General features: G+C 37.6%; 2 protein-coding genes across 2 annotated transcripts; both read left to right on the top strand.

Moving 5' to 3' along the window:
- Positions 1 to 568: 568 nt before the first annotated feature.
- On the top strand, positions 569 to 1,138 carry LOC141691314 (uncharacterized). Its single transcript, XM_074496046.1, has one exon. The coding sequence runs from the start codon at positions 569 to 571 to the stop codon at positions 1,136 to 1,138; it is 570 nt and encodes a 189-aa protein (XP_074352147.1).
- Positions 1,139 to 3,421: 2,283 nt separating this feature from the next.
- LOC141691313 (uncharacterized) lies at positions 3,422 to 4,134 on the top strand. The gene is made up of 2 exons (XM_074496045.1): positions 3,422 to 3,662; positions 3,731 to 4,134. Exons 1-2 carry the CDS (start codon positions 3,422 to 3,424, stop codon positions 4,132 to 4,134), a joined length of 645 nt encoding a protein of 214 aa, XP_074352146.1.
- The last annotated feature ends 9,525 nt before the right edge of the window (positions 4,135 to 13,659 follow it).

Raw genomic sequence — 13,659 nt, 5'->3', positions numbered from 1 at the left:
TGGCGGAAATTATGAAGAAGACGTTGGTTGGTAATGATCTTGTAGGAAACAAGAAGTGGAAGACGGATCAGGAGATGATGCCAAGGACCAGTATCATCGCATTGGATAAAGCTCTGACCCCTCTTTTAAAAAAATCAGCAACCAAGGTTCACTGAATATGCAAGGTTAAACGCTCTAAGGAGTTAAATCCTTATGAAAATTGAGAAAAACAAAGAGTTCAAATGGTCGAAACCACTAAGGGGAGACCCCGGGAAAAGAGACAAGAACAAGTATTGTAGGTACCATAAAGATGTTGGTCACAAAACCGATGATTGTAGGCAACTCAAGGATGAGATTGAGTATTTGATCCGAAGAGGAAAGTTCGGACGTTTCACCAAGGGTGAAGAGGCTGGAGGCCAAAAAAAAGATAATGATCGAAGAGATGATGATCGAAGGGGTAACGACAACGATCGCAACCCACATCCCCGAGGGCCAGTAATCAATATAATCTCAGGAGGTCCTATAGCATCTGGGACTACAAGGAAATTTTGAAATATTTATGCGAGAGAAGTAATGAGTATAGTCGGAGATGGCGCTTGAGTTCGGTGACCCAGACCTTAAAGGTTTGAAATTTCCTCAGGATGATGCTTTAGTTATCACACTAATTATTGGAAATTGTTCTGTCATGAGGGTCCTAGTGGACAATGGAGCTTTCATGGATATTCTTTTTCATGACACGTTCTTAAGGATGGACTATAATGATTTCCAACTGACTCCATCCGACACACCCGCCTACGGGTTTAATCAAGTGGAATACCAAGTCGAAGGAGCAATACAACTTCCCGTAACTATTGGGGAAGAGCCCAGGAAGGCCACGCAAATGTTAAACTTTCAGGTTGTTAAGGCAGCCTCTACCTACAACGCTATCATGGGGATAACAGGAATCCATGCGTTCAAGGCCGTTCCCTCAACCTACCACATGGTGCTGAAGTTCCCGACTGGGAATGATGTTAGAGAGGCAAAGGGAGATCAGAAAATGGCCCACAGTTGCTATGTTGCAACACTTAGGCCCGATAGAACTGAGGGGGCAGGTCCTCCCATGAAGACATGGATGTCTGTGGGAATGAAGAACTTTGAGGGAAACCAGCAGAGGACTTAGTCCCAATTCCCCTAGACTCCTTAGATCCGGAGAAGGTCACGTATATTGGAGCATCTTTGGAAAAGCCCTTGAAGGCCAGTTGACAACTTTCTTACTGAAGAAAAGTGATGTGTTTGCTTGGACGGCAGCTAATATGCCTAGGATTGACCCTGACATTATAACTCATAAGCTGAACATTGATCCAACTCGGAAGGCCGTGATGCAGAAGAAGAGAACTTATGGCCCTAACAGGTTGAAAGCCATTAAACAGGAGGTCGATAAGCTCCTAGAAGCTGGGTTCATTGAGGAAGTACAATTCCTTGTGTGGTTGGCCAACCCCGTAATGGTCAAGAAGGCCAATAGGAAGTGGAAGATGTGCATTGACTTCAATGACTTGAATGATGCTTGTCCTAAGAACTGCTACCCCTACCAAGGATTGATACCCTGATCGATGCCACCACTGGGCACGAGATACTGAGTTTCACCGATGGTTTTAGTGGTTATAATCAGATCAAAATGCACAAAGATGACACCCAAGGTATCTTTCATAACTGACTTTGGTGTCTTTCGTTATCTTGTTATGACTTTTGGACTTAAGAATGCAGGAGCTACTTACCAAAGATTGGTAAATAAGATATTTTCCCATCTAATTGGGAAGACCATGGAAGTCTATGTTGATGACATGTTAGTCAAAATCCTAGCCAAGGCAGATCATATTAATCACCTCAGAGAGGCATTCGAAGTGCTGAGACACCACAAGATGATGTTAAACCCCACCAAGTGTGCTTTTAGTGTTGGGTCTGGAAAATTTTTGGGTCACATGGTCTCAAGGAGGGGGAATCGAGGCCAACCTTGATAAGATCAAATCCATCATAGACATGGAGCCACCACGCTCCATCAAGGACGTTCAAAAGCTAACCGGAAAAATCGCAGCTTTAAGGAGGTTCATCTCCAAGTCTGGAGATAAATTTCTGCCCTTTTTCAAAACCCTTAAAAATGTAAAGAATTTTGAATGGAAAAATGAGACACAAGAGGCCTTTGAGAAGATGAATAAGTACATGACTGAGGCCTCATTGTTGGACAAACCTAGTCCGGAAGACACCCTTTATTTATACCTCGCGGTATCTGGACAAGCCGTGAGTGCAGTACTGATAAAGGAAAAACAGAAACTCCAGAAACCTGTCTACTATGTAAGGAAGGTGCTCTATGGAGCAGAGTTGAATTACTCTACCACTGAGAAATTTGAAATTGCCCTAATCACAGCCTCCAGGAAGTTAAAGTCATACTTCCAGGCACATAAGATCGAAGTCCTGACAGACCAAACATTGAGAAACATTCTTCATAGCCCGAAGGCCAGTGGAAGGCTCATCAAATGGGCGATTAAGTTAGGAGAATTCGATATCAAGTTTAAGCCTCGAAAAACCATAAAGGCTCAGGCCTTAGCAGACTTCATGGTCGAATGCACCATTAGCAACCAAGAAGTCGGGGGGCAAGAGATAGTAACCCCAGAAAGAGGAGAGAAAGAGAAAGATGAAGGTGCGACTCTAAAAGAGTATTGTGTTCTCCATTTTGACGGAGCGTCCAAAATAAAATCTAGTGATGCGGGCCTAGTCTTGTAAAGCCCCGAAGGGTTCATGATTGAGTATGCTTTGAAGTTGGACTTCCAAACTACGAATAACAAAGCAGAATACGAAGCATTGATATCGGGATTAGGCTTGGCTAGAGCCGCGAGGGACAAAAACCTTAAGATCTATGAAGACTCAAGACTTGTAGTTGCTCAAGTCAATGGAGAGTTTGAGGCCAAAGATGATACTATGGCCAAGTACCTGAGAGTCATGAAGAGAATACTGACTCAGTTTGATGAATGGTACGCAGAACACGTTCCGAGAGAGGAGAACACTATGGCCGATGCCCTATCCGAATTCGCCTCGTCTGAAATCGAGAATTACCCGAGAAGTATCTACTTCCAGGTCTTGAAGACCCCTACTATATATGTCATAAATTTGATAGCATCAATTGGTGTGGCAAGTTGTTGGATATATCTGATCAAAACCCACTTTGAGACTGGGTGGCTCCCCGACGATTCCCAGGAGGCACGCAAGCTGTCGGCGAGAGCATTGAGATATTCATTGATTGAAGGCATTCTGTACAAAAGGTCTTTTGTTATTACATACTTGAAGTGCTTGAGACCTCTTGAAGAAGATGAGGCACTTTAGGAAGCCCATGAGGGGATTTGTGTGAAGCACTTGGGGGGGCAGGGCCCTCGCTCACAAGATAACCCGATTGGGGTTTTACTGGCCAACAATGTTAGCCGATACAAAGGCTTATGTAAAGAAATACGACAGATACCAGAGGCATGACCCGATAGTACGACAGCCCCCGGAGAGGCTTACATCCATCATCACACTCATCCCGTTTATAATATGGGGAATGGATATATTTAATCCATTTTATATGGCATCGGGACAGAGGAAGTTCATTGTAATAGCCATAGACTACTTCACAAAGTGGATTGAGGCTAAGACACTAGCCAAGATAACACCAAGCAAATTACTCAATTCTTCTGGGAAAATGTAATATGTCGGTTTGGTATCCCACGCATCCTTGTCACAGGTAATGGGATACAATTTGCTAACCGAATCATTCTTGATGGACAGAAGAAAAGGGTCAAACGCTCGAGGAACACTTGGGCGGATGAGTTACTGCCTATACTTTGGGCACATCGAACCACATGTAAAGTGACAACTGAAGGTACACCTTTCATGTCGGCTTACGGAGCCGAAGCTTTGGTTCCCCTAGAAATCGCCCATGGATCGCCTAGGGTCGAAGCTTATCAACCAGAAACCAATGAAGAAGGCATGAGGCTCGTTCTCGATCTCATTGACGAGGTCGGAGATGAGGCCAACGCCCGCAATGCAGAGCATCAATACATAGCCTCCCTCTATTACAATAGAAGGGTTAAAGAAAGGTTCTTTCAACAAAGAGACTTGGTCTTGAAAAATATTGAGGCATCATGAGTTGAAGAGAAATGGAAGCTTACCCCTAACAGGGGAGGGCCGTATAAGGCCAAGAAAATATTAGGACGAGGATCCTGTAAGTTGGAAACCCTGAGCGGTAACAAAGTGCCTCGTACTAGGTATGCTTTGAACTTGAAGGTTTATTATGCTTAGGACGTGCAAGACATGTTCCTAGTAGTTATTAGTAGATGGAGGAATAAGGTCGACCAATGTACGAGCATCTAATGAATGAAAGTACCGAAGGACCAATTACCAAAAATGAAAGATGAATATGAAATCAAACTACGAATGCATAATATAGGAGATCCCCAAGGATCATAAATCAAGTCACGACGGACAATTAGATTACACACCGAAAATGTCCAAGTCTATGAAGGACAACAAAAAGATAACTGCCGAATAAAAGCCACACATGGCAAACAAAGCAATGCAAGGCCAGAACACTGACGGACAACCTAGAGTCCAGAATCAGATGATTGGCCAATAGTGGCAACCTCAAAAATAACCCAAAGGCTAGAAAAGCCTCGCGGATCTACCACATCCGGTTAAGAGCTATGAACATAGCCAATGGACATGTTAATAGAGCACATCTCATCATCATGGGTGTCCATCAGCTTGAGAAAGTCTTATGACTATTGATAAACGCCAAGAGAGCTCTAGAATCCCAATTTTGAAACTTTCTCTCAAGTTTCTTCATCAATGCCTCCAAGGTCGTGTGCTCAATCCTCAACCTCGCACTCTTAGTGAAAGAAGCTGCGAAGTAGGCGTTGGCCTAATAAAAAAATATATTAGAAATCTAACTCCACGAAATACATTTGGTCGACTAAAGTCTACACTACAGACTTCAGCCGACCAAAGAAGGCCGATCAGCCTCCAAAGAAAGCCTTTGACCAACCGGACATCCCTTAGAAAGGACTCCAGCCGACCGACCTCCAAGAGAGGCCTTAATCCAACCAAGCTTCTTCTTGAACAATAAACATAAAGTATTGAAAGCTCTAAAAAGAATAAATGTACTTGATACAAGGTGTGAGCCCCGCACGTCTCCACTTCAAGGAGCTGTTCGCCTAATTGAACAAATTTAACCAAGGGTAAATTAGGAGAAAGATAGGTACCCTCAATACAAAAGCCTCTAAGGCCACCTTCAACAAGCTTCCTTTGAATTATGAAGACCCATCACGAACACGAATATGATAGTTTATGTTCGAGACCCGTCACGAACGTGACCGAGACACGTTGTCCAAGAAAACAAAAAATATTTCCCCCTGACCAACCAGAGGGGTCATGATTGGACCCTTTGGCTGGCCTGAAGAGGTAGAGTAGCCATCCATAAAGGTCTTCGACCGTCTAAAGGGTTCTCAAACAAGGCCCCCACCCGGCAAGGCACTCCTCGAACAATAAAAAGAGAAAAAAGGCTAAGGAATTAGTCTTTAATAATGATTAGTGAAAACCTTAGAGTTGGAGCAAGGTTAAACTCTTAATCTAAAATCAATGGCCATCTATAGCCACAACTCGAGTACGGGAACATTTTGATAAACAAGTTTCATGAAAGTAGAATTTTCACGAGAACAAGTATAGTATGTTCACTGAAACAAGTATAGAATGTTCACGGTAACGAATACAAAAAAGCCATGGAGGTGGCTTCATTTCTGACCAAGAGGAGGAGGGGCCGGGTCTTCCACATAGAGGCCTCTGGCCGACCCGAACCTCCTGTGAGGTTGGTCCAGGGCCTCCTGAAGGATTTTCGGTGACCCTCCTAGGAAATTTTTGAAAGTTTTGGTGCCCACCGTTCACGAGAACAAATTTTATGAAGATTAGAACGTCCACGGAAACAAGTTTCGTGAAGAGTAGAACGTTCACGAGAATGAGTTTTTTGAAGACTAGAACGTCCATGGAAACAAGTTTCATGAAGAGTAGGACCCTCACGGAGGTGGGATTTTGGACTACCATGAGTCAGTGATGCCTAGTCCTCCACATAGAAGGGTTTGGCCGACTAGAACCCTCACGGAGAAAAGCAAGTTTCGTGAAGAACATAGTGTTCACGAGAACAGGAGCAGAACGTTCATAAAAATAGAGTAGAACGTTCACCAGAAAAGAGTAGAATTTTCACCAAAAAAAGTAGAGCATTCATCACGGCAAGTTCGGGGAACATTGGCCTCCTGGCCGACGAAGACCACCATGGAGGTGCCTCCATGGCCGACCAGGAACATGCTTAGATGAGTAGGCCACAAGAAGGCCTTAAGGCCAACCAGGACCTCTTGTAAGGTTGGTCCAGGCTCTCCTGAAGGTTTTAAGGTGGCCCTCCTAGGAATCTTTTTGAAAATTCTTGGAAAATTAGGCGCCCAACGAGAACAAGTTTTGTGAAGACTTGAACGTCCACTATAACGAGTTTCGGGAAGACTAAAGAGTCCATGAGAACAAGTTTCGCGAAGACTAGAACGTCCGCGGAAATAAGTTTCAAGAAGAACAAAACGTTCACTAGAAAAAGAACAGAACGTTCACTAGGAAAAGAACAGAATGTTCACTAGAAAAAAGCAGAAAAACACTAGTAGGCTACATGAAGGCCTTAGGGCTGACCAGGTGCTCCTGTAAGGTTGGTCCAGGGCCTCCTGAAGGTTTCTCGGTGGCCCTTCTATGAAATTTCTCCAAATTCCGGAAAAGTTTGCTCCCAACGGAAATAAGTTTCATGAAGACTAGAACGTCCAGGAGAACAAGGTCCATGAAGACCAGAACGTCCATGAGAACAAGTTCCGTAAAGACTAGAATGTCCACATAAACAAGTTTCGTGAAGAGTAGGACGTTCACCGTAAAATTTAGAGGAATGTTCGCCTCCTGACTGACTAGGACCACCATGGAGGAGGCTCCATGGTCGACCAAGAGCGGGTTTGGCCAAGTAGACCATAAGAAGGCCTTAAGGCCGACCAGGACCTCTTGTAAGGATGGTCCAGGGCCTCCTGAAGGTTTTCCGGTGGTCCTCCTAGATTTTTTTTGAAAACTCTTGCAAAATTGAGTGCTTAACAAGAACAAGTTTCGTGAAGACTAGAACGTCCACGAGAACAAGTTTCAAGAAGGTTAGAACATCCGCAAGAAGAAGGTCTATGGGGACTAGAACGTCCATGGAAACGAGTTTCGTGAAGAACAGAACGTTCACTAGAATGAGTACAGAATGTTCACTAGAATGAGTATAGAACGTTCACTAAAACAAGAACAGAAGAACCACGAGGGGCTCTTGGACCACCATGAAGGTGGCTCCATGGCCTACCAAGAGCAGAAACAGCCTAGCGGGCCACATGAAGGGCTTAAGGCATAGTAGAAGGTTCTGCAAAAAAAATTATAGGAAGTTCACCCCCTGGCCAACAAGAGGCTTTGCTCCTGCCGACCAGGAAGGGCTGACTGGGCCATAAGCAAGGCTTGAGTCGAGCAGGACCTCTTGGAGGTTTGGTCCAGGGGGTCCTATAAGTTTTCCGGTGACCCTCCTGCGATTTTTTTTGATTTTTTTGCAAAAATTAGAAAAAAATCGATTTTTTTTTTAATTTTCAGGATTTTAAACTTAGCCCCGATTAGGGCCGATTAGTGAAATTTAGCCGCGGTTAGGGTCGACTAGTGTATATTACACGTAATTAACCTAAATCAAGGGTAATTAGTGGTTCGTGTGATATAGTTGGCCCCGATTATGGCCGTTTGACTTATTTATGCACATGATTAGTCTGAATTAGGAATAATTAGTGTCTCGTGCATGCTAATTAGTCCTGATTAAGATAAATTAGCCTCGATTAGGGTAGATTAGCCTCGATTAAGGCCAATTAGCGTGTTCTAGCTTAAAATTAGGCTATTTTAAGACTAATTAGCAGCTTATACATGAAAATTAGCCCCGTTTAGGGCGGATTAGCCCCAGTTAGGGCCACTTAACAGCTTTCACCCTATAATTAACCTTGACGAAGATTAAGGGGTGATAAACGCTCACTTTTTAGTCCCGATTAGGACCGTTTAATGTCGAACACCATTCAATTAGCCTGTGTGAAGGCCTTAAGTGTGTATACTCACACTATATAAGTTGTTGTAAACGTGTAGGTCACTCCACACTTTACGATAAAATGATGATACCCATGAAAAAGGACGATACCCATGAAGGGCCGAAAGTACCCCGAGTCGCGAATAGACCATTATAACTTTCACGAAAACTGGAGCAATGTTCCCGAAAGTTGGGGGCAAATGATATGCATAGAAAATGCATCCTAAAGACATATCAAATGCCACATTTATTACTTATGGAATTCCTGTCCAAAACCCAATACAGACTAGGCTGATCTAGGCTCGTAACAGGCTAGGGACGGCCCAAACGGTCAAGGCCCACTAACAGAGGTCGTCAATATCCACGAACATGAGTTGTTCACAAACTAGGCCCAATACGGCTGGAAGAGCATATACATGTGTCCAAAACGGACACAAATTCCTACAAGTAAGGATCTGGAATTCCTTCCCTTACAGGATACATAGGCATCTTGCGAGGACCGATAGTCCCTACCGCAAGAGCAACCACTAAGCTCGAACCTCACAAATCCTAGGATTAATTACTAACGCATTCTAGTTTTTATTCCACAACAACCAAGATATCAGTTGTGTTTTAACCAAATATATAATATGTGAGCTTCATTTAATACTGAGATATTTTATTTAACTATAAACATAAACACATGATTATTTCTGGAGTTAATTTTAATAAATTGTATTCAAATATCAGTTCAAACATAATACATTAACAAATCATTATCTTACTTATTAATAATTTGTTTATTTAAAAATATGTTTTAAACCTTTTTATATAAATTAAAATATATAAATCTCTATATTTTTCTAAAATATAATAAAAATAGAATATATATATATACATATATATATATATATATATTTATGTGTATGTGTGTGTAGGTCACGACTATAAAGAGTCGGTGCACTACAGTTGCATTCCTCATCTCTATCCATATTTTCTTTTTTTATTAATTTATTAAGACTGGACAACAGGAATTGGAAAGAGAAAGCATGGAAGATGATAATGAGGCAGGTGATAAAGGTCATTTAGGGATTCATAGTAGAACCGCAAATATGGGGATTGAATTTCAGTCCTTAAAATTAAACCCCATTTTAGGGTGACGGATGGAGGATGATTTTTAGATGAAATGTTATAAATTTCCTCAAATAATAAAGATGGGGATCCAAATGAGAATGCTCTAAATTATTTCTGACGAAGACATCTGATCAAAAAGACGTAATATTTTATATCAATAAATTAAATGTGTTTAATATTTTTTATAAGATCAATTCAATAATTAATATGTATCAAATTTAGTAACTTGGACAAAAATGAGTAATTTTATGGATTGACATACATAAAATTTGACATGAGTCGTCACAAAATCTGTCGATCACTCAAACTTCCAATATATATACTTGCCGGCAGAAGCTATGAACCCAGTTGATTTCAATAAAGTATCTAACATATTAGATTAGATAAAAAACTTGGGGTTGAAAATAAATAAATATTATTATTGAATTAGTATATGGAAAAAGGTTGAAATCATTCACGAATAAAAGCCTGACAATGATTAAAATAACGCTATATTAATCCCTATAATAGAAAATAATCTATGTGTGACATATATCAACACGACCAACACTATAATATATTCTAAAATACATATATCTCATTTGACATACCTATATTATAATCTACACATCGCTGCCATGAATATAACAACCTTGTACCGATACTTTAATAAAAGATTACTGAAGTTGGACGAAGACATTGTCGATTTCAAATATAACAAGTTTCAATTACCTTAAACCCAAAAATAATGGACCTACACAAATTATAATTAGTATTGGCACGTCTTTAACTTAAATATCACATATACTCAAAATATCTATCGTGACCAGAATCATCAACGCCTGAAAAGAAAAAACTGTAACACTGCACAATATTTCATAACTCAACAGGCTAAACAATCATTAGGTATAAGCTGTTTCGAGTGATATTTTTCGTAAATTTCAAAAAAATAATGAAAGAGAATACATTTGATTTTCTAACAAAACCCACTCAAACTGAAATTCAAAATTCTACCCTATAAAACATTGATAGAAAATAGCTCGTGCCTCGTACGGGTTATTATGCTAGTTTTAGATTATTCTTGAACTTGCTCTTAATTTAAACTGGACATTAGAGATATTTTGGGAGATGTGATAAGAGAAGTGAAATGATGTGAAGAGAATAAAAGAGAAAAGAATTAATAAAAGAAAAATAAATGTACCCCGAATTTAGATTACAAATTAGAAAGAAAAAAAAGGAAAATGGCGAAAAAGTAATATCGTGTCTATTATTTAAAAAGTTGTATGAGATTTTTTTTTAATAATTATATAAAAGTAGGAGGCCAAAAAATCTGTCAATCCGCCTTACATAAGTTAAAGATTACTAGCCTAAAAACTGTGCTATGTACGATTATTTAAAATAACTATTATTATATTATTTTTTAACTATAGGAATTTTGTGTTGGGTTTAAAGTCAATATGTGATATGGGCTTGATGATACAATACATAATTGGATTTGTTAATAATTGTATGTGTTGACAATTATTATCATAATGAGATTTAGTAATAATTGTATTGGTAGACAATTATTATTATTATCAAATTAGGTATGTCTTGTTGGCTAAGTTTGTGATGACCATATATACATAATCATGTAATTATTTTGATGTATGTTTAAGATATGTAGTCGTCTTAGGTAGTATCAGTTGGGAGATGATTGACGCTTGAGTATTGGTTGACTCGGGTATCAGTTTGGAACACCATTGAGGTGTAATGTATTGATGTATTATTGATAATTATTTTGATTAATAATATAAGTTTTGGACGTGGGTTTTCCACGTCAAATATATTATTGCGCGTGTACTATGTATTGGTATAATTGAATCTCAAATATGTGTGTGTTTTCTCCTAACATTTTGGACGTTAGGTGTTATTTTTTGAATTTTATAAATTTTCGGTTTTATGATGTTATTTAAAATATAAAGAGAGTTTAGAATTAGTTGCATCGTACATAATGTTGCATTGCACGTGACGTGCACAATGTAATTTGCCGATTTACGTATCTGAATGTCAATCGGTTTTAATCTTTTAATAATAAAAAATAATAAAGTAAGGTCGATTAAGTAATTTCAGCAAATAATTTTTAGAAAAAGAGTTGTTTTAGCCGAAGAAAATAAAAAAGACAACTTATTTTACTTAAAAAGTAATTGCTTATATACTAATTAAGAAGGGTACTTAAGTAAAATATTGAAATTTTTTAAGTAGGGGTAATTATGTAATTGAACGAAGACCGTACCAACCAAACTTTTAATATTTCGTCTATTATATAGTGATATAGATATGTATTTTTAATATATAAAAACTTAATCAGAAGTTATGGCTAATTTTTTTTTTACTTCAAAACAAGAACAAAACCCTAAAAAAATTATATTCTCATTTTCATCACGTCTTTGACTTTCTCCTATTGGGGTGAAGGAGGGAAATGAATTGTTTTCGAATCAAATTAACAAAAATAGCCCATCTCGGTGAGTTGTCCAATGTTGGCCGGTAAAATACACATTCACCGGGTATGTAAAATACGCATTTGTCAGCCGTATAACCAGTCTTTTTTTAAAACAAATATCGTAAAACTGGATACGCAAAACGGAAGGGAGTATAGTGTTCTAAGGAAGGTGGTTACGCATTCATAGGTCGTGTAATGTATTTTTTTATTTATTTTAAATAAGGGATTACGTACATTCGAAGGAGGTATTTGCTAAAACTGGATACACATAACTTAAGGGAATATAGCATTTTATGTTAAAATGTTATTTTTTTTATTTTTTATGTTTTACATTCAATTTTTAAATATTTCTAAAACCCAAAAGGGGTTATTGAACCCTAAAAAATTAAATCTATTAAATTACGGTCCAATATATTAAATTTTTCGTTTGGTTTAAAGGCCCTAAATCTTAAACCCTAAACCCTAAATCGTTGTATCATTTATTGATTTTTTTTAAATATTTCTAAAACCCAAAAGGGGATATTAAACCCAAAAAAATTAAAATCTATTAAATTAGGGTCCAAGATAATAAATTTTTCGTTTGGTTCCAAGGGTTTAGGCCTAAAGACCCTAAACTCTAGATTAAATTAGGGTTTAGGCTCTAGGATTTAGGGCCTAAACCTAAAACCTAAATCGTTATATCTTTTATTAGTTTATTTTAAATATTTTTATAACCCAAAATTGGATTATTGAACCCTTAAATATTAAAAAAATATTTTTTTATTTAGCAAAAAAAAAAAATATTTTTTTAATATTTTACATTCACTGTTTTAATATTTCTAAAATTCAAAATGTGATTATTGAACCCTAAAAAGTTACAATGTCTAAATTATGGCAAGGGGATTAGTGAATGTTTTACATTGAGTTGCATTAATGTGAAAAAACAAGTCCAGAGAATGAGCATGACACATGTATAATAAAATAAGGTCTTCCGCAATCCGCAACGGCAGATTGAAAGGGCCAAAATTGGCCAATTTTATTTAACTGACTATTTTTGTTTTTTTTTAATTAAAAATAGTTTATATTTATCAATTTTTCCTCCTATTGGAGGCGCTTTTTATTGCTTTGATCATATTTTTTTCTTTCTATAATACTCACTATTGAGGTCATATTTTTATATTGAAAAAATAAAATCAATTTTAACGGTATGCTAAATTTGGTTACAAAATAACAAAATATTATACTTGATTATAAATATTTTTATAATTGTACCAAAACATACAAGTATCAAAATGAATTAATAAAGTAATAGTAACAAATATCGATATGTACTTTAAGATTAAATATAAACTTTATTTGAATATATTTGATGTTATCTTACCTTTACTACGCCACCATAAATTTTATTTTAGAATCAATTTTATTTTCAGATTATAACAATATCTACATATATTAATTCTACTATTGAACTCAGGTGTGCACATGATCATAATTTAAGAAATTTTAAAGTTAAAATTACTAACTTAAAACCAAAACATAAATAAAATTTAAAAATAATATTATAAATTTATATGTAGACAAAGGTAAAGAGTGAAACACGGGACCACCTGGGATTCTGGATATAGATGGACAGATGGTATGTTGGCACCTCTCTGTACAGATGTTAAGAGAGATCCTTTGATAATAACTAATTTGGGGTAGTTATAGTGCCGGAATTGCAATATTACCTACTAAATCTTTGCATTTAAAGGCTAAACATCTATTGTTTTCCTCTTCTATCCTTGCCGGTGACATTTACATGATTTAAGATATATAAATTTAATTAATTCAAAAAATATATGAAACTATTCTGCCATTTTTTTTGTGTAAAGAAAAAATTATTATATTGTTAGAAAATATATCAGGGAAAATAAGTGATGTTACAAAAATTAGATTTATGTTAACATTTTCATAAGTGCTTATT

Source organism: Apium graveolens, chromosome 10 (genome assembly GCF_009905375.1).
Source record: "Apium graveolens cultivar Ventura chromosome 10, ASM990537v1, whole genome shotgun sequence".
NCBI classification, from domain to species: domain Eukaryota; kingdom Viridiplantae; phylum Streptophyta; class Magnoliopsida; order Apiales; family Apiaceae; genus Apium; species Apium graveolens.
This window is presented reverse-complemented; position numbering and strand designations above follow the sequence as displayed.